Raw genomic sequence first — 24,266 nt, 5'->3', positions numbered from 1 at the left:
TTGACATCTTAAATATTTATTAATTAAAAAGGTAAAATGGAATACAAGTTAAAACACAAACTGGCAGTTAAAGCTAAAAATAGTGATCACAATTCAAAACAAAACGAAGAAATATAACAACTGGTGCTGTACATGCTTTGTGAGCTGTTTTTTCTGATTGATTACATATTTATGCTGTATTAAGTACAATTAAGGTAAAGAGAAATTCTTCAAAAGCATTAGAAACATACATAGTGTATGCCACTACAATACATGCATGGGATAGTAATAGGTGGATTTCAACAAGATTATTGAGGTTATATATCTTCAATATACTGCCAATTTTATCTGCTGCTAGCAAACATCATCGCCTAAAAAGCAAGTGTGTTTAGCCACTTTTAAGAGCTTCTATGGGATGTTTTCTAAATGAACACATTCATTATTAGTGTGACATTGAACTTTAATGTATTTTTAACTGAAAATTCCTTATAATTCAATGATCAGCCGTTTTCTGAGTTACTTACCAATTATAGGAAAGTGCCTTAGCAACAATGATTTTTTATTACGTTTCCTATTTTTCCCAGTCCATTTGGATAGAAAAACACTTAAATTTTGTAACAATCTTGATATAATTCATTTCCCACCACAGTGTATGAATTTTATCAATATAATATTTTCTTCAGTAACAATCTAAAATTTTCATTAAAAAACAACAATATGTACATGTGATCGAACTGTCAAAATGCAGATAACACACCCACATGTTTAATGTCGAGATATTTCTTTGAAAAATCCATAATATATGGGTGACTGAATCTATTGGAATGGCTAAACTATAGGAAACTAGTGACCTGAAAATCAATAGGGGTCATCAGCCTGTCACGATCAATGTACTTATGAAGTTTAATGATCCTAGGCCTAAGCATTCTTGAGTTATCATCCAGAAACCATTTTACTATTTCGAGTCACTGTGACCTTGACCTTTGACCTAGTGACCTGAAAATCAATAGGGGTCATCTGCCAGTCATGATCAATGTACCTATGAAGTTTCATGATCCTAGACTTAAGCGTTCTTGAGTTATCATCCGGAAACCATCTGGTGGACGGACCGACCAACCGACCGATGGACCGACCGAAATGTGCAAAACAATATACCTTCAAAGGGGGGCATAAAAATAATATATAGTGACTTTTTATAGACATTTAACGAATTCCTATACATATTGAAAAGGGATACAAGAAATGGCAAGAAAAAAAGAATTTTAAACAAGAGGGCCAAGATGGCCCTAGATCGCTCACCTGAAAGGAGTTGGTTCATTTAATCTTTACCAAACATCAAACTTGACTTAGAACTTGTCCAGACAACATCCTGGTTAAGTTTCGTCATTATTGAACCAAAACTCTGGCATATGGAGTGTTTACGATGTTTTTGTAAGATTAGACCTGGTGACCTATATTTTGACCCCTCATGACAAAACAAAACTTTGCTTACAAAAATAAATATTATGACCAAGATTCATAAACTTTGAAACAAAATTGTGACCTAGAGTGTTTACAAGGATTTTGTATAATATAGTGAAAATTTTGACAACTTAAGGGCAATAATTATGGCATTTATTATGCAATTTTGCTCAGTATCAAACTTGACTGAGATATTGTGGCCATATAGCTTCTCAGCACCTTTGATAAAGAATGCTTGAGAAATGTATGTGCTAGATTGTTTACAAACAAAATACGGACGGACAGACTGACAGCGCACAAAGACCAATCCTAAAACCTCACTCGAGCAATCAGGTAAGCTACAAAGGATGTTTTTTCACCGATCTGAGCCATTTTCCAATTTGTCCGAGATATAAAAAAAACCAATGTATTACCTAAGTGTCACGATAATTAGGAAAACAATGTGACTTCTAGAGTGTTCACAAGGTTTCTCTATAGTCATATAAGGAAAACTGCCCCACCCCCGACACCCATGTTTTTTTGACTGATCGTGACCATTTTCAAACTCATCTGAGATAATAAAAACCAATCTTTTTACCAAGTTTCATGATGATTGGGCAAAAAAATGTGACTTTTATAGTGTTCACAAGCTTTTTTACTATATAAACATAAGCAAAATCTGCCCCCCCCCCCCCCTTGGCAGCCATGTTTTAAACGGACAGGAACCATTTTCAAACTCAACTCTCATATCTAGCAAACAAAACAAATGTTCTGACCAAATTTCATGAAAATTGGGCCAAAAATGTGTCTTCTAGAGTGTTCACACGTTTTCACTATATTCATATAGAGCAAACTGCCCCGCCCACTGGTGACCATGTTTTTTCAACGATCTAGACCATTTGTTTTGACCAAGTTTCATGATGATTGGGCAAAAAATGTGACTTCTAGAGTGTTTACAAGGTTTCTCTATAGCCAAATATGGAAAACTGCCCCACCCACTGGCGGCCATGTTTTTCAACGGACCGGAACCACTTTTGAGCTCAACTAACATATCATTAAGACAAACATTTTGACAAAGTTACATGAAGATTGGGCATGAAATGTGACTTCTACAGTGTTTACAAGGTTTTTCTTGCTTTTGACCTAGTGACCTAGTTTTGACCCAGCATGACCCAGTTTCGAACTTGATCCAGGTATCATAAGGACAAATCTTCTGACTAAGTTTCATGAAGATCGCACAAGAAATGTGGCCTCTAGAGTGTTTACAACCAAATATGGACGGATGGATGACAGACGGACGACGGACAAAGACCGATCCCAAAAGCTCACCTGAGCAATCAGGTGAGCTAAAAAGAACACTTTTGATTATTCATTCTAACAGATATTACAAATATTCTGCTTCAGAAATTGAGCACACATTATTATAAGTCTATTTTGATTGTTCGGTACTTATAAATTATATTTGTGTACCAGCCAAATTAAAAATAAACAATGAACATTTTTTGAGGGGGTATGCCATACATGACAAATATTTCAAAGATTAAAAATAGCAAGGAATCAACAATTACATAATTTATGTAACTGGTCTAACTAATACTAAAAAAATAACATAAATAACAAATGCTGCTACAGCTACAGTAACCTAAATAACAAAAGTTCTACGGGTTAGCTTGAGAATAACAATACACTGATGTTAAATTTAAAAAGTCTATAAAGAGCAGAGAGTGTTGACCCTGATAAGCTAGTGCGGACTGCACAGGCTAATCTGGGACCACACTTTACGCACATGCATTAAGCCCTATTAACTAAGAACAAGACTCAGTTTGGGGAGGATGCTCAAAACGAGCAAGTATAAACAGTGCTCTAGCTAAAACTAGAAAAGGGAAGGTTTCTTTTTGGTCAAAAGAGAACTTTGGTACGCACAGTCATATAATCCCTGTAAAATATTTTCAGTAAAGCACGTATACTGGTTTGTATTTCATATTAAATGTATTTTCATTTAATATACTGTTTCTATTATAAATAAAATTAAAAATATTTCTATTCTTAACTATTTTAACTAAAAATTTAGTAAATTTAATGAAACTTCAAAAAAATGCATGGTGGGGGTCAGGGTGGGACCTTTATGTGAGAGAGTGCTGGGCCCTTCCATTTAGACCTAGCTGGAGCGCTGGTTGTAGATTGCAGTCATTTTCATTGCATAAAGCTCATATGAAAGAAAATGCCGTAACTCTTCACTGTTATTTTCTAAATACTAACATTATAGAATCTGCCAGAACAATTTTTTTGTATAGTATAGATATATTAATAAAATTTCCATTTCAACATTTACCTGTATAAATAGGTACATTTTTTATTTGTAGCTTGTCCATTTTATCGTTGGAATAAAATTGACAGTGGCAGCTTTAGATCAACTTTACCCAGAATTCATAATGAATTGCATTAGCATAACAGTGATTTAAAGGATTAATACACTTCGCATACTTGACATCAAACAACATACATAACATTTGCATCTTCATCTAACAACATCGTCTAATGAAATCTTTAAAGGTTCACTATTCAGGCAACACATACTGAGGAAGATGTTTGCCTTTCAAAAATCACATTTTGTACTTAAAATTACACATGATCTATTCATTTTTGTATTAAATAGTTTGATTGTATTATATCCAAACAATATCAACATACAATGTACGTGATTTATGACAAAGTTAAAACAAAGAAAGACAATGGCATTGTTCCCCCCTTCAGTGTCAATAATTTGTGCGCACAAAATCCTTTGATCAAAATCATAAATTCAATGAATTCCCTGAAAAGGAAAGCGTGGTAGAAAAAAAGTTTAATATCTTAAACAAAATATCAAAAGTACAAATGCCCCTATATTATTGTGTTTTCTTTTCTTTTTTCTCCAATCCATAAGATGTTCCATGTTTCACTTCTGTGAATCGAATCATCCATTTCATCAGTAACACCACTAAAACAAATAGTAATTTGTAAGTAAATAAACTTAACTACATACAAACATGTACAACACATCTTTTAACTCTTTCAGTGCTGGAACCGAATTTTGAAGGCCTTTGCAAACAGTTTGGATCCAGATGAGACACCACAGAACTTGGCGTCTCATCAGGATCTAAACTGTTTGCTATTCTGATAGTATTCTTTGAAAAAAATCGAAGAAAATGCTAATTTTAGAAATTCAGCAGACAACATTTTAGCAGACAAAATTTCCCAGCATGCAAAGGGTTAATGACAGTTGTGTTGGTATAATATCTCTGAAAGGCACAACCATCCAAAATACTATATATTACAACTGTTGTCCCCATAACCTCACATACAATCATAGCCATGAATGCATCAGACACAAATACAACAAGATGCGTTTGTGAAACACAATGTCCCCCTATATGACGTTTGACCTTGAAGGATGACCTTGACCTTGACCCTTCACCACTCAAAATGTGCAGCTCCATGAGATACACATGCATTTCAAATATAAAATTGCTAGCTTCAATATTGAAGAAGTGACATTACATGAGAAATTTTGACCCATATACTAGTATATGACCTTGAAAGATGACCTTGACCTTTCACCACTCAAAATGTACAGCTCCATGAGATACACATGCTTGCCAAATATCAAGTTGCTATCTTCAATATTGCAAAAGTATTCATTAAATAAGCGATTTGGGCCACATATGTTTGACCTCTGACCTTGAAGGATGACCTTGACCTTGCCTTTTCACCACTAAAAATGTGCAGCTCCATGAGATACACATGCATGCCCAATATCAAGTTGCTATCTTCAAGATTGCAAAAGTATTCATAAAATAAGCGATTCGGGCCACAAATATTTGACCTTTGACCTTGAAGGATGACCTTGACCTTTCACCACTCAAAATGTGCAGCTCCATGAGATACACATGCATGCCCAATATCAAGTTGCTATCTTCAATATTGCAAAAGTATTCATAAAATGAGCGATTTTGGCCACATATATTTGACCTCTGACCTTGAAGGATGACCTTGACCTTGACCTTTCACCACTCAAAATGTGCAGCTCCATGAGATACACATGCATGCCAAATATCAAGTTGCTATATTCAATATAGCAAAATTTATTGCAAAATGTTAAAGTTGGCGCAAACCAACCAACCAACAGACCAACCAACAGACCAACCAACATACAGGGCAAAAACAATATGTCCCCCACTACTATAGTGGGGGATATAAAAATTAAATTAAAGTGAATGAAAATTGTGTTACTGGTACAAGAAAATATCATGTATAGCTTAGTTTCAAAAAAGAAGAACAATCCTTCAAAAACTATGCATTGTTTAAAAGTTAAAACAGTAGATTGTATTAAATTGAATTGGACGGACAGGGCCCGGTTGCTAAAAAGGGCCAGTTCTGATACAGTCAGACCCACATAAATTTAATTTCAAAGGCAACGTTTTAATCAAACGTATGCAAACTTTTCGAGAAAACAAATGTGTTTCTAATTAACACATTTATTAAAATGTTCACAATTAAGTCACACAAATTGTTTTCTACAAATAAACTGTTGTAAGCTTATCAGGCAGTACAAGTTTTGAGCAACCAGGCCCAATTAACCCTATCCACCATAAGAAGCAAAGTGAAAATGGCTTTTGCAACCAGCATAAAACCAGAACAGCCTGCGAGTAACCTCGCAGTCTGTTCAGGTTTTATGCTGTTTGCTGTTAGCTGCATCTAAGGGTTGGAAATGAAGCCTTCAAAACTTGAATTTAGTAATAAAGATATCTAATTACATTTAACTTTCTATGGGACTACAAATGTGTCAAAATATGTATTTAAGTGATAAAGGGTTAATCATAATATACACACCTATGGGATAAAAAACAAGAGGGCCATGGTGGCCCTGTATCGCTCCACTATTTTTTTATGCGAAAAAAGCGTGCAATGCGCATGGGTTAAAATGTACTCAAGCATGTGACTTTCTCTTTCTATCCATAGTCCCACTGGCGCTTAAAGTTGGAAGGGTGAGCATTTTTATATATGGAAAACGTTACTACAGTGTTAACTAAACAGACTAAAAGCCCAGAAATTGTCGCACAGGTCCTTTGCTTATAACGTAGGACGTCGTAGGTACACTTATCTCTCCAAAAGATATTGTCGTTCTTTCTATTTCACATATTTTTAGATGATGAAGATCAAATCTACGCATGTTCTACATGATTAATGAAAGTTCCTTCATTCAATCATGAATCTTTTCCCAAAATTCCAAAATGTGTTTGTAGGTTTTAAAGTTTCTTTTACTTATATAGGTCATGACATATTCAAAATAACTAATGACGTAGATCACCTGAACTTTACTTCATTCTTGAGGCATTTGTGAGTGTAGCAGGATTGTTAACGTGGTGAAGAAATTGTTTATTGTACAAATAAGATATTTGCCCAAAGAGACATAAATTACGAGTTTTTCAGGTTCATGAGGTGCCAAAGCAGTAGGAATGATAACTTTGTAGAGGTTGTTTGATAAACGAAGTAAATGTTTATGAGACAAAAATTGAATTATAATTCATCAAGATGTTGTGATCATGGCAACACTACTTGCATATGGCTTGAGGTTTAAAGAGATATCATAACAAACAATTAGCTTGACCTAACCTTCCTTTACTTTTTCCATCTGACGTTGGTTACCTGTCATGTTTGTTTTTTAACAAGGGCTGTTTGTAAAACATGCATGCCCCCCATATGGGCTGTCCGTTTGTCTAGGCAGCCATTGTGTGAATACGATTTTTGTCACTGTGACCTTGACCTTTGACCTAGTGACCTGAAAATCAATAGGGGTCATCTGCGGGTCACGATCAATGTACCTATGAAGTGTCATGATCCTAGGCAAAAGCGTTCTTGAGTTATCATCCGAAAATCATTTTACTATTTCGGGTCACCGTGACCTTGACCTTTGACCTTGTGACCTCAAAATCAATAGGGGTAATCTGCAAGTCATGATCAATCTACCTATGAAGTTTCATGATCCTAGGCGTATGCGTTCTTGAGTTATCATCCGAAAACCATTTTACTATTTTGGGTCACTGTGACCTTGACCTTTGACCTAGTGACCTCAAAATCAATAGGGGTCATCTGCGAGTCATGATCAATCTACCCATGAAGTTTCATGCTTCTAGGCGTATGCGTTCTTGAGTTATCATCCGGAAACCATTTTACTATTTCGGGTCACCGTGACCTTGACCTTTGACCTAGTGACCTCAAAATCAATAGGGGTCATCTGCAAGTCATGATCAATCTACCCATGAAGTTTCAAGATCCTAGGTGAATGCGTTCTTGAGTTATCATTCAAAAACCATTTTACTATTTCTGGTCACCGTGACCTTGACCTTTGACCTAGTGACCTCAAAATCAATAGGGGTCATCTGCAAGTCATGATCAATGTACCTATGAAGTTTCATGATCCTAGGCCCAAGCGTTCTTGAGTTATCGTCTGACACCCACCTGGTGGACGGACCGACAGACAGACAGACCGACAGACCGACATGAGCAATGCAATATACCCCCTCTTCTTCGAAGCATAAAAATACTAGGATTGCCATATAATGAAATAAGGTATCTTACCTATTCTCTGATAGGTTGCTAGTAATAGACTTAGCGGCAGTCATGTAATAAACAAGGGCATTGTTCATGGCATCGGTAGAATATACTTTTCATAGATACATCTTTTTTAAGTTGGATTCTCCTTACTTTTTTGCTACTGAATATTAAAATCACTTAATTACAAGGTACAATTTGTTGTTAAGTATATCTTGAACAAATATTTTTTGCAATCTGTTTATAAATCATAAAATGTCATTCAAAAAAAAAAAAAATATAATAAAACAAGAATTTTGAGAGAATGTTAACATAAAAGAATAATACTAACCATTTGGTGAAAACAAACAATACAATTTTTTTTATAAAATGTTATATACAAACAAGGTTAATGGACTAAATATAAACAAACACACTTGAGTGTTCTTCTTGTGTTTATGATGTATTAAACTGAGTTAAATTAATATATTTAATTTGTTTACCTTTCAATATCTTGCATTTCACATCTTTAGTTCAATGCTATTTCAATTAATTGAACAGCGTGACAAACATAATAAAGCAGAATATGCATATGAATCTGATTATACACAGATCCACTATCATATAAATCCAATCATGTTTGTTTATTTCCATGTTCAAAAGATCCTCTTCTAAATTGTTTTACTTCGCGAGTAGACTCAACTCCAATTTGCAAACAGAAACACTGGTTTCCGTGACACAAATTCACTGTGCACATTTCTAAACAAAATATGTGTTTCTTGTATCTAAAACGCAGTCTTTTTTGTTGACAAAAACATTTCATTATTCCTATCAAACTATATGATGTCAGTCGTTAATTTGATTGATATTTGTCATTTCAATAATCTTAATTTTTCGCTTCACAATGGCGTCATTTGCATACGAAAATACCAAACACATTTTAAGAAACCGATTTTAATTGGAAGATTGGGAAACGACAGCCAATTATATCGCTCGTTTTAAAAATGCTTAGGCAGAATCTACCAGTGTAAAATGCAGAGAGATTTTGCGGGCCGCGGATATATTAAGCATATTTTCTTTTTTGTGACCCCCGGGTCAGGGTAAAATTTTACCCCAGGGGCATAATTTGAACAAAATAAGTAGAGAACTATTAGATGTCACTACATACCGAATTTGGTAGCCCTAAGCCCTACGGTTATGGACAAGAAGATTTTTAAAGTTTGCACAAAATAGGCTTTATATAAGCATATGTTCAATTTTGTGACCCCCGGGGCAGGGTCAAATTTGACCCCAGGAGCATAATTTGAAGAAATTTGGTAAAGGACTATTAGATGTTTCTACATACCAAATTTGATAGCCCTAGGCAGTACGGTTATGGACAAGAAGATTTTTAAAGTTTGCACAAAATAGGCTTTATATAAGCATATGTTCAATTTTGTGACCCCCAGGGCAGGGTCAAATTTGACCCCAAGGGCATAATTTGAAGAAATTTGGTAGAGGACTATTAGATGTTCCACATACCACATTTGATAGCCCTAAGCCCCAATGGTTATGGACGAGAAGATTTTGAAAGTTTTCACAAAATAGGCCTTATATAAGCAAATTTTCAATTTTGTGACCCCCGGGGCGGGGTCAAACTTGACCCCAAGGGCATAAGATGAAGAAATTTGAAAGAGGTTCACCCCAGGAACATTTGTGAGAAGTTTTATCAGAATTGGACTTGTAGTTTAGGAGAAGATGTTTAAAGAAAAAGTAAACGCACGCATGGACGCACACACAACGGACACAGGACCATGACATTAGCCCCGCTGGCCTCTGGCCAGTGGAGCTAATAAAAACTAGAAATGGCGCGGCAGAGGCCGACCTGTATCCCCATGTGTATGTTTGTTAGTAAAATGAGTGAAAATCTCTGACATGGCCCCACCCCAACCCCCATAACTTTTGACCCAGGGGTCAGATCAAAATTCCAAGTAGTGCACCGTCGCACATATGCTCATAGCTACTATGTGTATAAGTTTCAAGGTTCTAGTGCTAATAGTGAAGAAGGAGATAGTGGCCAGTACGGACTAACAGATGGTGGAGATAACCACATAATCCCCACAATTTTCGAAAAGCGTGGGGATAAAAAACTTAGTTGTCACCATCACTTACTTGCCACTATCACAGCCATGACTATAAGTTTGTGCATTACAGATCCGGACAGGACGACAAAGGCCAGGTACTGGAACAGTGGCACACACGTTAATAGAGTCCAGAAGATGTACCAGCATATATCGTAGTACCGCCTGGGCACCTCTATCACTGGGCGACCTTGAAATTTACCAGTCTGCTTGTAGTGTATCAATTCGTTGTCCTGAAATGAAAATCAAATGCAATGCTAATTTTCACTTGACGATCTCAGTATGAATTTATAAAGTTATTTAGCTCAAATAATCAAACTTTGTCTGGGTTTCAAGAACAGTTTTATAAATAAGCAAAATCATTTTCTCTTTTTTAATTACATACATGTATGTGCATATTGTAATGTAACCATTTGTTCTTGTTGTTAGTTTCCTAAGGTTCATTTTTCTATGTTGAAAATATTATGTACTCGAAGCAGAGGTTTTTCCCGCATTTAGAAAAATATAGTCTTAACCCTTATCCCCCTAACGGTGTAAGTAATTAAACATTTGTTTAGTTGAAATATGATCTCGTTATGACTTTGTTAGTATAAAAATTTCTAAGTAACCTGTATAAGTAAGTGTTTTAGCCAACAATGTTTTGTACCCTGATTTCTTACTCATCATCTCGCTCCTTTATTTTCATTATATGATGCATTACTTGACTATCATTTAGAATTTAGAATTAATAATAAAGTTTTAATGTATTTTTGTTCTCTTTGTATATTTTCAGCTTTTTACCATACGATATACAATGAAGGGTTAACTAAACTGCAATCGTTTTTCGTCTTGGCAGTGACATACATTACTCAAATCAATGCCACAAAACATTTTTTCTACAACATAAAAGATTTAATCCAGTAATTGAAAATGTGTTGATTAATTTATTGTTTAACCAAATGCAGTTTAATTCATACTGCAAATGTGTGTTTCTATATTCCAGATAACAAATTAATTATTCATAATTCTTTTAAGCACACAACTATTTTCTTTCATAATCAGGAAATGCATTTATGCAAGGCTTTTGCTGCCAATCATTATCATCACCAAATGCAACACATTTTTAAAGCTGGTGACAAAATTTCAAAAGTGGTGATTTAAAAAGAAGACATTTATGTAATTAGTTTTATTAATTGATTGCCATTAATAATAAGATCAGATTAACCAATGATTTTGATGTTATGAAAAAGTGGTGGCGACACCTTTTTATGGACCAGTGAAACCCCTGTTAAGTGATACCTTATTTTTGTATATGTCCCGAAGCCACTTGCCAGCCTCCTCCTCTGTGGACGGGATGTCTTTAATTGCATAGCGCCTGAAACAATATTGCTTTGCTCTGGAAAAACTGGGGTTATTGCATGTGCGTGAAGTGTTGTCACAGATGAACTTATGCAGTCTGCGCAGTCTCATCAGGGACAACAATTTCTTCCTTAAATGGGATTTTGCTAAGAAGCGACTAAACACTATTTTTAAGCGGAAAGTGTTCTCCCCACTTAGACTGTGCCAACTGCACAGGCTATTCTGGGACGATACTGGACACACATGTGTTTAGCCCTGTTTTCAAGAGAACAGCTCATACCACAGTTACTATATATAATCTTCCAATTGTTTGTGTTATTTGGTATACATTTTTTTAAATCCAAACAGCTTTTGTATATTGAGTTTCTGACAGACAGAAAAATTTAATGGTAAATCTGTTCATTAAATCCTTATGTTGACTTAGCTTCCAAACCAGCACTTAAAATGCTAAAAAAAAAATAAGTTGATACACATGTAAACAAACATGTAAACAAAGTTATATGATATGTAATCATCAAATAATAAATCAAGCATGTCAATTCAGAAACTAATGCAAGTATGAAAACTGCATTCAGCTTTGTTCAGAGACAAAACCACAATGCATATCACACAACAAAACACATGAATTGAAAGCCAATGTTGGGATGAATCGTTCAGACATCAGTGTCTCCCATACTGCCTGTCGGCAACAACCCAGTTACTATAGTTAAACCTTCGGACTATGCTCCAGACCGAAGGCAACTACAGTACCAGGAGGATGTGGAAAATGTTTACAAAATCTCCAAAATTAATCTGATATAAATCCCCCCTGTAAGCATAATACAAAAGCTTTCTTGCTAAAACTTTGTTGATTTATTCCTTTACCTAATGTATACCTTAGACACTTATCATTTTGTTTTTATTGCGGCATTATTTAAAATTAAACACAAATTAATCGGGACTGCTGATTATCCGAAACTGGTTGACAAACTGTATATGGTGAATCCAACCTATTCATTGTTGATGGGGCTATAATTATTTCAACAAAGTTTGCTGGATAATATGAGCTGCCTCTTGGGAAAAGGGGTCTTATGTGGCCAGTCTGGTAAGGGGCAACCCAATCCCCTATTAACCCTTTACCACTAAGATAGGTATTTTGACACATTATTAGTCCCATAGAAAGTAAATTCTAATTGAAGACCTTAATTACTAAATTCAAGCTTTAAAGGCTTCATTTCCAACTCTTAGATACTGATGAGCAGCAAACAGCATAAAACCTGAACAGACTGCGAGTTACTCGCAGGCTGTTCTGGTTTGATGCTGTTTGCACATAGCCAATTTGACTTTGCTTCTATGTGGGAAAGGGTTAAGTAATTCAAGGTTTCGTGGTCTCTTTAGTAGACAGGGTAGCTCCAAACCAGACTGCACACAGCATGTTATGTAATCATCCAATAATGAATCACGCACATCAGTTTAGAAACTAATCCAATTATAAATATTCATTAAGCTTTGTTCAGAGATAAAACCAACATGCAAACCGGCATGCATATCTCAAAGAATTACACATAAAAGCCAATGTTGGGATGAATCGCACAGGCATCAGTGTCTCTCATACTGACTGTCAGCAACAACCCAGTTAATATATGGTACCCTATGAAACCCTCAGACTTTGCTCGAGTCCAAAGGCAACTACAGTACCAAGAGGATGAGGAATAAATATACACAATTGTACCATATGGTAGCTCTCCACCTCAATCTGACATTGATCTTTACGGATGAATATATTTGGATGTATATATTTAAATACCCTTTCTTTCAATATTTTTGATTCCATACTGGAATGAAAGTAAACTGATAAAAGCATAATAAATGTACTGATATGGCATCTTGTAAAACCTGTGCACAAACAAACCCAAATACCACCACTAGAAATAGGTCACAGACATTGATGTCCCCCAACATGGACAAAAAGACGAAAGGTCATACCGATAGTTTTGCCTAAGTGGTCGAAGCCTAAGCTCCAACCTTTTAATGACTACACATTTAGGTAATTCAGCTGTAACAGTTTGAATGAAATCTGCAACCAATCATTTTAAGAGTAGTTCAGTAAACAACATTTTGGGAACTATGTACCTATATATTCTATAGTGGAAACATGGCAGTTTGTACCTAAGCTGTCTCAAGAAATATTAGATGTAAACATTTTATGTATGTGTCTACGTTAATTCAAATAACTTGTTTAGTTCTTGTCGCCCAATTTTTGCCTTAATTGTGGCATATTTATTGCAATTATATCAATAAACAAGATATGTGTTTGTCAGAAACACTATGTCCCCTTCTGCGCCGCTTTGAAGCTATATATTTGACCTTTGACCTTGAAGGATGACCTTGACCTTTCACCACTCAAAATGTGCAGCTCCATGAGTACACATGCATGCCAAATATGAAGTTGCTATCTTTATTATTGCAAAAGTTATGGCAAAATGTTAAAGTTGGAGAAAACCAACAAACAAACAAACAAACAAACAGACCGGGCAAAAACAATTTGTCCCACACTATAGTGGTGGGGGACATAAAAAAGTATGGAATAAACAGCTACATACATGTATCATTTCATAAGTTGGGTAATGGGGCCGCAGACCCCCAAAATAAGTCATTCCACTAATTAAGAGTTAAAGGGAGTGTCAACCACATTTGACGGAAAAATAAAATTGTTAAAATACCTTATTTTTTACAATTATTAGTTAATATTGATTAAAATATCATGACTGGTATATGACATTACTTGAACAAAGTTCAAATTTTCAGTATATTCGGTAATAAAATTTTGCGATGTGAAATTGAAAATACATCGCGAAAATAGGTGACATGACGATAAACACACTATAAATAACGCAAGGAGATTGATAATTTTATATATAAAATATATACAAATCACTACGCATGCACAATTTGCAATCCTGGGTTAACCACATGACGATGATGATCAATCTACTTGCCTTATTTATAGTTAACTGGTAGTTACCTGGTAGACATACCCAGTAAAATTGATAACTGAATATACTGAAAAAATGAAAACTTAACAACTTTTTCAAGTAATGTAGTATACTAGTCGTGATATTTTAATCAATATAAAATAATATTTAAACAAGGGACAAAATTGTCACAAAACCAGGTTTTCATTGTGAAAAAAAAATCTGATAAAGGGAGAAAACTCAAACTGAACTTTTGAAATGAACAAACAAAATTAACCACCTTTGTAAGTTTGTTTTAAAAAAATAAATATTTTTAGTCGTGGCGACCTTGACATTGGAGATATTGACGTGATTCTTTCGTGCGACACACCGTCCCATGATGGTGAACAAATGTGCCAAATGATTTTAAAATCTCACAATGAATGACATAGTTATGGCCAGGACAAGCTCATTTATGGCCATTTTTGACCTTTGAACTCAAAGTGTGACCTTGACCTTGGAGATATCGACGTAATTATTTCGCGCGATACACTGTCCAATGATGGTGAACAAATGTGCCAAATGATTTTAAAATCTGACAATGAACAACATAGTTATGGCCCGGACAAGCTTGTTCCGCCAGCCCGCCAGCCAGCCAGCCAGCCCGCCAGCCAGCCAGCCAGCCAGCCCGCATTCGCCAATCTAATAACCAGTTTTTTCCTTCGGAAAACCTGGTTAAAAAACACACAGTATTTTAGAACTTTTCTTTTTTTGTCAATCGCGGTTGACAGTCCCTTTAAATTTGCTTCGTGGTTTACACAATTTCAGTGCAATATCTCCATTCATGAGCAGAAACTCTTTTTTTATTTTAGTAATAGTAATTTGACCCAACACACCCTAAAATACAACCCCAAGCAACGGTTCCATACATGTTTGCTCTCATGTTACACGTTATATAATCATCAAACAATAAATCAAGCATGTAACTTAAAAACTCATCCAAGTGTGACATATTCATTCAGCTTTGTTCAGAGACAAAACCACCTTGCATGTCACAACAAATAGCACATGAAAGCCAATGTTGGGATGTTTGGTTCAGACATCAGTGTCTCCTATACTGCCTGTCGGCAACAACCCAGTTACTATATGGCACCCTATGAAACCCTCAAACTTTGCTCCAGACCGAAGGCAACTTCAGTACCAAGAGGATGTGGAAAAAAAACATACCAAATTTAGCAATAGCTCTCAAACATTGTCCAGACCTTTATCTTTATGCATGAATATATTTAAATACCATTACTTTCAATATTTGTGTTTCCATACTAGAACCATGTTAAATGTACACCTATTGTGTATGGTTTGACTTTTCAACAACGAATATTGACAAAAAACAGGGGAGGGGCCGTGGGGGGGGGGGGGGGCGGGGGCAAATTTATGATACTGCTGCCTGTGACTAGAATCAAGGTAAATTGATCAATGCATAATAAACATACTGTAGTGGCAGCATCTCGTGAGCACTATCAAAACCAAACACCACTACAAATGTGTCAAAAACACTGATGTCAGCTCAACACATGCTTGGACACAGAACAATCCATTATATATTCTACAGTGGACAAAATAACAAAGCTGCATAGTTTTGCCAAAGCGTTCACAATCTAAATTCCTTCCTTTCTTATTAATTATAAAATAAGGTATTTCAGCTGTATCGGTTAGAACGAAATCAGCCACTATAAAATTACACAATTTTATTTGGTCTTATAAGCAGACAGGGATGCTCCAGACTTGACTGTGCTGATGCGCAGGCTTGTGAGGAGCAACGCTTGCCTCATTAAATATATGACCCATATGATGCGGCTCTAATGAGTAGCATCTCAGCCAGTATCTATTTTCCGGCAGGTGACAGTGATACCTGACAATCATTGCACATGTGACTTTTTTTCCAGCAATGGCGTCCATCAGGCTTGGCTCTGGTCTGTCAGTGGGGAAACCCACCGTAACATCTAGCACTGTTGGAACTGAAATACCAGTTGCTAAGTAAACCCAGAGTCATATCACACGCAATGGGAAGTGAAATACCCGAATTTAACCCTTTCGCTCTCAGAAACAAAGTGAAAATGGCTATGTGCAAACAGCATACAACCAGAACAGCCTGCGAGTAAACTAGTTGCCGTCTGCTCAGGTTTTATCCTGTTTGCTGCTCATCAGTATCTAAGGGTTAGAATTGAAGCCTTAAAACTTGAATCTAATAAGAAAGGTCTTTCATTAAATTTAACTTTCTTAGGTGTACTAAAAATGTGTAAAAAAGTATCTTAGTGGTAAAGGGTTCAATATACATGACTATTAAACTTATAGCAATTTTTTACACAATGAGAATTGTTATATTAGGTTTTTAATTTAGGCAATTCTATATATCTACCAAAATAGAAATTTGAAACAAGAGGGCCTGAAAGGCCCAAAGTTGCTCACCTGAGATAAAAAGAAATGACCTGTTCTTTGCAGCCCAAGATATCAATGGAACAAATGTTCTAACCAAGTTTCATGAAGAATGAACAACAAATGGCCCCCTGGTGGACATGTTTTTTTAACAGACCTGAACAATTTTTGAAAACTTCTAACATTTTCCAAATTTCATGAAGATTGGGCAAAAAATGTGTCTCCTAGAGTAGACTGTTCACATGTTTTCACTATATAAATAAAACTGCCCCACCCCCTGGCGGCCATGTTTTTTCACTGATCACGACCATTTTCAAACTCGTCCGAGACATCCACATAACTAATGTTTTGACAAAATTTCATGATGATTAGGCAAAAAATATGACTTCTAGAGTGTTCACAAGCTTTTTTACTCTATAAATATAATAAGGAAAAAGACCCCCCATCCGGCGGCCATGTTTTTTTACCGATCCAAACCTTTTTCGAACTCAACTGTCGTATCCAGGTGTGGTAGTGCGGTCTCATTCGCTTACGCAAGTGTACTGGTCATGGACAGTTAATTACGAGTTATGTAACTTTGTGAGCACTTATGTAATGCGGAAATATTTATTCGACGCTTATTTCCAGTCAGGATGACACCACTGACTGGATGTTATTCAATTAACTAAAGGCGTCCAGTCAGATACGCCTGAATACACTCAAAGAATTAATCTATAAGTGAAAACCAAAGCAGCTTTAACGAAAATAACAAACTTTTATTCCAAGAACTCGGAAAATGAAGAACAATGACAGAGAATTAAGAACAGGTACAAGCCAAGTCTAAAGAGTCTAAGTATTTTTACAAAAATGAACAAAAAACAGCAAATACCTTAATGAATGTAAAAAGAAGTTCACAATCTGTCAAAAAAAAACTGATATAAATATTAGTTACTGTAAGTCTAGAAGTTGCTTCAAAAATCTAGTTTAGAAAATAGGTCTAACTTAATCTTAAGAACACAATTTATGGAGATGAGGAAACTTCAGTGAATCAAATGTAAAAATAAGAAGAATTTACTAAAGTTATTGCAATAAAATAGATTCTTTCTATTTTAGAAAATACCAAATAAAAATAATCTAAATAATAAGAATAATTTAGAAAATAATGCCAAAATGTCTTCATGCTGGTGTTACAATAATTTAGAGTTTAATTATTTCAAAATTCCAACCTTTTTCAAGAGCTGTTACCTTTTCAAGAAAGCATCAAGAGGTGATTAAATCAGCCAAAATAGCTTATTTTATACAGTTCTGAGCGCACTGGCAGAAGAGTCTATTTTCCCTCAGAACAGTCCATTTATCAATGATCAATATCTTCCCAAATTCCAGAGCAGAACTAACAAGACTATTGCCAAGCATTATAGTCCCCTACCGGTTCCACCATTGTCAGAAACTCCACCATTGTCAGTTTTTTTGTTGCCATAGCAACCAGAATTTTTGACGTAGGAACAAAATGAAATGACATGCATAATGTCGATATTGCCATCTATCCATGTTTCAAGTTTCATGAAAAATATTTAAGAACTTTTAAAGTTATCGCAGGATCCAGAAAACCACCATTTTCAGCAGTAATTCTAGTCTATTTGTTGCCATAGCAACCAGAATTTTTGACGTAGGAACAAAATGAAATGAAGTGCATAATGTCCATATACCCATCTATCCATGTTTCAAGTTTCATGAAAAAAATATTAAGAACTTAAAAAGTTATCACAGGATCCAGAAAAGTGTGACCGACTAACTGACTGACTGACAGAGGGCAAACCATAAGTCCCCTACGGTGAAACCAGTAGGGGACAAAAATAGATTACTGAACCAGGTCAAACAAGGGAGATAAATACTGCAAAATTATGTACATGTTGTCTTTCATTCAGCTTTCTCTTATTTGATAGGCCTATCATAAGTGCTAATGACTAAAACAGTTATGTTAATTATGAAAATTATGTGTTATGAAAAATTATATAATACAGTTAATGTTACATAATAATGACATAATAAAACCAAACTTTACTACACAGGAAACAAATGTTCTGACCAAATTTCATTAAGATTGGGCAAAAAATGTGTCTTATAGACAGTTCACATGTTTTCACTATATACATATAGAGAAAACTGCCCCACACCCTGGCGGCCATGTTTTTCCACCCATCATGACCATTTTCGAACTCGTCCGAGATATCTATATATAAAATCAATGTTTAGAAAAAAAATGATGATTTGGCAAATAATGTGACTTCTAGAGTGTTCACAAGCTTTTTTTACTACATAAATATACTGAAAATGACTCCCCCTTTGGCGGCTATGTTTTTTACCGATCCGAACCATTTTCAAACTATACCGTCATATCCACAAAACACATGTTCTGACCAAATTTCATGAAGATTGGACCAAAAATGTGACTTCTAGAGTGTTCACATGTTTTCACTATATACATATAGAGAAAACTGCCCCGCCCCCTGGCCGCCATGTTTTTTCACCGATCTGGACCATTTTCGAACTTGTCCAAGATATCAATGAAACCAATGTCAAGTTTCATGATGATTGGGCAATAATTGTGACTTCTAGAGTGTTCACAAGGTTTCTCTATAGCCATATAAGGAATACTGCCCCGCCCCCTGGTGGCCATGTTTTTCAATGGACCGTTATTTTTTAACTCAACCAACATATCATTTAGACAAACATTTTGACAATAATACATAAAGATTGGACATCAAATGTGACTTCTATAGTTTTCACAAGGTTTTCATTTTTTTTGACCTAGTGACGTAGTTATTGATCCAGCATGACCCAGTTTCGAACTCAGTCGAGGTATCAATAGGACTAATGTTCTGACCAAGTTTCATGAAGATCACACAATAAATGTGGCCTCTGGAGTGTTCACAAGGCAAAATGTTGTCGACGGACGACAGACAAAAGGCGATCACAAAAGCTCACCATGAGCACAAAAGAACTAAAAAGCACAAACTTCAATTTTACCTCAAAATCTTTTCAGTGTGAAACAGAAAAGCCAGAAAGTAAGGTATACTGTAAAATAGTTATTATATGATTGGCATTCATTTTGTTGATTTCATGGTTTGATAATCCATGATTTTAACACAAAGGATCAATGCAAATTCTTAATTTTTATTTCCAAAATCAGACATACACCAATTTACTTGTCCACACAAAAGTACTATTTTTTAAACCATTTAATTTTACTCTGACAAACATAAATAATATAAGATAAATACTTATGCTACTATATATAGTAACAAAATTTACTCGAATGCATGTGATTATCGGTCAGAGCAAGGTGATTATCACGTTTGGCCCTGCAGGGCCAAATGTTGATAATCGATAATTGGCCCCAGAGCTTAAGCACATGACGTTACGGCCAACGCGTTATGTAATAACAAAATGGTGTCCACATTTAGTCTCAGCCAACACTGATCAATACAATTAACCACAACTCAATGCAAGAATCGAACAAAATGTTAACGCCACATAGCACACAGTTTGGATAATACACATATCGATTGAAACTGAAACTCTTCTGTACATTAGATATATTGCTCTATTTGAGCTTTTACAGGAATCATCGAACAGCAAAATTTATAGTTAAAGAAACACGTACCTCGACAACTTAAATCCGATGTTTTTAATAATGAAATAACAACGATATGCTATTCCGTCCTTTTTTGTTATTCCATCCGTTATTTTATATTGATTTTAAATCACACTTTTTTTCAATGATTGTATGGAATGCTAACCACTTTCACCAAAAACAGGATTAACGGAATCGAATGACTTGTCAGAGCGTTTACACAAAATTGATTGCTAATAATGCATGTCAAACACACAATCTGAAATAAGTTTTGGATTTGTTTGATGCTGTAAAATATAAAACTGTTAAATATAAATCCTCCACGACGGAATTGCTGTCCCTAAAAATCCAGAGAGTCTAGCTATAACTGTGTTTCGTCACAGAAATTATGTCACATGAGACACGTCATAAATTGCGTGATAAATTGAATGAAAATTAAAGTATGGAAAGCTGGTTCTGTAATAAATAGTACAGTTAATGGGGATTTAGTATTAAAGACGTTAATACCATAGTTGCTTGAGGGCCAGAAGTGATAAGCGGCCTTGGAGTGAATATTCACTCTGCGGGCAGATTATCACTTCTGGCCCTCAAGCAACGAGGTATTAACCTCTAAGTAATTACAACCGTTTACAACAATAACAAGTGTTATCTTACTTTTTCCCTGCATCAGTTCCATGGACAGGGCAAAGCCCTTGGTTCGAGGCAGCAGCATGTGCTTGTACTCAGGGTAACCTTTCTCCTTGGCAATCTTCTGGCATATAGCATGCTTCTCGGGTGTCCATCGTGTGCCCTCGGGAAATAACAGAAGCTGTAATACGGAATGAAAGTGGAATATGGGAATCTTAAATAATCTCCTTGGTGATTTTTAAGTTATGAGAAAAGTGTTTTCATGCACATGGATGTGATTATTAAGATGATAATAAAAAGAATGTGTTACCAAGTAACTAAAATAAAGTAAATGACAAAAATGCACTAATATAATATATACATATGAACTATAAAACATGCATATTGATAAGATACTTATAATTATTAATTTTCTGTAAAATATATATGTATCATGATTTGTTATTTCATTTTATTTTATTTCTACTTTAAAACAAGAAGTTATGAGCTTTATTTATACATTATATACCTTAGTGATAAACAATTCATTACAGCACAACTCTCTGAAAGAAAATTTCTGTATACCATAACGCTGTGTTCTTTTACCATTAACGAGCCCAAGGCCTAAATGTAAAAGCCACACCACCATTAATTTTCTGTATACCGAATAAGTAAGTTGGGAAATACATGTATCAATAAGAGCATTGATGGCGTCTCTGTTAAAACATACCAGACTACTAGTAATTTGTGTGTAAAAGCAAAATACAAGCAATAACTGTGCTCATGACTATAATGGAATGTTTCAATAGTCAATTTAACTTGTTTGACACTGCATGGGTATTTATAGAATATGAGTTTCATAAAAATTGTAAAAATTGAATTTAAGAAACATAAGACAGTATTTACAAGTTTATAGCACACTGCAAATATCTGAAATATAACTTTAACTAAAATAAACATTAAACAGAAGAATAAATTCACATTTAACTGATAAGTACAGCAGACGAAGAATAATTACACATTTAAATGAGAAATACCTGTACAGCACATATGAATGGCAACTAGGGGCCTCATATGAATCAACTTGGTAAAGGACCACTTTAAGATGTTACATGCAAAATCCCAAACTTCTTTTCCATGTGATTTAAGATTTTGATGTCTCCACACCATACATATCAGGGAAACAAGGATCCCTCAGGGCAGGATGAACTTTGACCTCAGGCGCATGATTTGAACAGGAAGACCATGACACCATGTTACATGCCAAATAAGACACCTCTGTGCCAAGCAGTTTCACAGAAGAATATTTAATACGATTCAAGTGCTTATCCTTATTTGTGAAGTTTTCATTGTTTAATCAATTTTATAATTTCAGCAAACTACCAATGACCGGAATGATTTTAACAACAATAAAAGATGGTAATTCAAGAATTATTCCTAAGAAATCTCATTTAGATCTGCCAAACTGTTCAAGAGGAGAAGTAGAAAAAAATAATGGACACACAGACTAAGTAAACACCTATGTGAACAGCTGAGCTCAAATCTTAAGCAAGACACCCAATTTTGAAGTTACTTCCTGATTAATTGGGTGAACAGAAAAATTGATTCTACACATATTTATATTGAGTACTGAATGGTTTTTAAAACCTTGGAGGAACTAAAAAAGGGGGAAGGGGGACATTAAAATGTTTGTAAGAAAATGTATTTGGACCGATTCTATGAACATATGAAGAAAACAAACAACTTGATTGAATGTGATTTTGTTTTTTGGAAATCCCTATATAAATGGAGATATCCGTCTTCTTTATGATTGTGTTTCTGAACACAAATATCTGGAACTACTTGGTATTGCAGGCTACACAGGCAAAACAGGGCAACTAAGAGAACAAACAAGGGCATGGCAGTGCAATTTATATTACCCTGCATCGTTAAGTAAATAAATACATGTGGATATAATAAGGTGATTGAATAAACAGAAAAACATGCACTGGTACAAATGAGCAAGGTTCTTGGAAAACTGGGCTTAAGGATGTGTGTAGTGTTTTTCCAGATTAGCCTGTGAAGTTTGCACAGGCTACTCAGGGATACAAGTTTTGCATGTATGGTATTTTTCCTTCACAGACTGTCTTTTCTTAGCAAAAATCAAGTTTAGGCGAAAAGTATGGTCCCAGATTAGTCTGTGTGGACTGCAGAGGCTAATCTGGGACGATACTACACCCACGTGCATTAAGCCCAATTTTCTCAGAACAACGCTCAAATAAAAGTATATGGGGCCTTGCTATTGATAATGGTTTTGATTTTAATTCTTCTACTCCTTTTTGATTGTTATACATTCAAATATGTATGTAGCAAGTTATGAAGCTTTTGGCTTTTGATAAATGTGATAGCAACACTTCATTTCAATAATAATATTTCCCAATCTATCAGTACAAACAGTGATTTTAAATTTGTTGCAACAAAATCAAGTTATAAATATTATGTATGTTGTTTTAAATTGCAAGATAATAATGCTGAAATACATTGTAACAGCAAGACCCCTGTGTTATACAAACTAAGACTTGCAAACTTGATCTGAAATCAACAGAACACAGTTCTGAAGCAGTGAATTCTCCTAAAATGACATGCATGGAGTAAACTTTTAAGCAACTCATAATAATTAAATACATTAAACATATGAGATTTTAATTGTGCTTTTAACCAAAAAATAAAAAGTAAAGAAATCATTAAGCACAAATGCATATGTTGAATTCATATCAATGTTAATGAAATTTATTCATTTCAAAGCATTTTGGAAAACAGCCAATCATTTACATTCATGAAGCAAGGTAAAGGAGTAGCACACATATTTATATAAGTCTTCATTTAAATATAATGAGATATTAAATTTTAGTTTTAAAACCAGGTGTCAAGATATGCCTATAAAAATACAAATGTAGCAGTGCTACTTGGCCAGTCCTATTTAATAATGTAAGGCATAATTTATTTCATTATACTATACAACACATCATGTCTGATATATAAATCCCTGAATCAGCCATACTTACAGTTACCCAGAATGGATCTGGGTAGGTGACGAGTTCAGATATGGATTTCTCCAAGATTTTCTTGTCTTCATCCCAATTTCTCTGGAGGAAAATGCTTTCCGTGAAGTACCAGGTCCATCCAATAATGGGGACATAACGCAGTATGTGTTTGCCATATATTTTTGTATTCTGAAAAAACACACACAAT

The 24,266-nt window shown here is 35.0% G+C and overlaps 1 protein-coding gene across 2 annotated transcripts in view; it reads right to left on the bottom strand.

Moving 5' to 3' along the window:
• LOC127853034 (1-acyl-sn-glycerol-3-phosphate acyltransferase gamma-like) overlaps positions 1 to 24,266 on the bottom strand; it is a 30,374-nt gene continuing 6,108 nt past the window's right edge. For both annotated transcript variants that reach the window (XM_052387162.1, XM_052387163.1), the window contains exons 4-9: positions 24,080 to 24,247; positions 21,084 to 21,237; positions 16,293 to 16,398; positions 11,388 to 11,463; positions 10,141 to 10,342; positions 1 to 4,396 (exon numbers count right to left, since the gene is read on the bottom strand). In XM_052387162.1, the coding sequence (XP_052243122.1) occupies positions 4,305 to 4,396; positions 10,141 to 10,342; positions 11,388 to 11,463; positions 16,293 to 16,398; positions 21,084 to 21,237; positions 24,080 to 24,247 (798 nt within the window). In that variant the 3' untranslated portion in view covers positions 1 to 4,304. The remainder of the gene's footprint in view (positions 4,397 to 10,140; positions 10,343 to 11,387; positions 11,464 to 16,292; positions 16,399 to 21,083; positions 21,238 to 24,079; positions 24,248 to 24,266) is intronic.

This window comes from Dreissena polymorpha, chromosome 12 (assembly GCF_020536995.1).
Source record: "Dreissena polymorpha isolate Duluth1 chromosome 12, UMN_Dpol_1.0, whole genome shotgun sequence".
Lineage (NCBI taxonomy): Eukaryota > Metazoa > Mollusca > Bivalvia > Myida > Dreissenidae > Dreissena > Dreissena polymorpha.
Note: the sequence above shows the minus strand (reverse complement) of the source record. Positions and strands in the feature narration are given on the sequence as shown.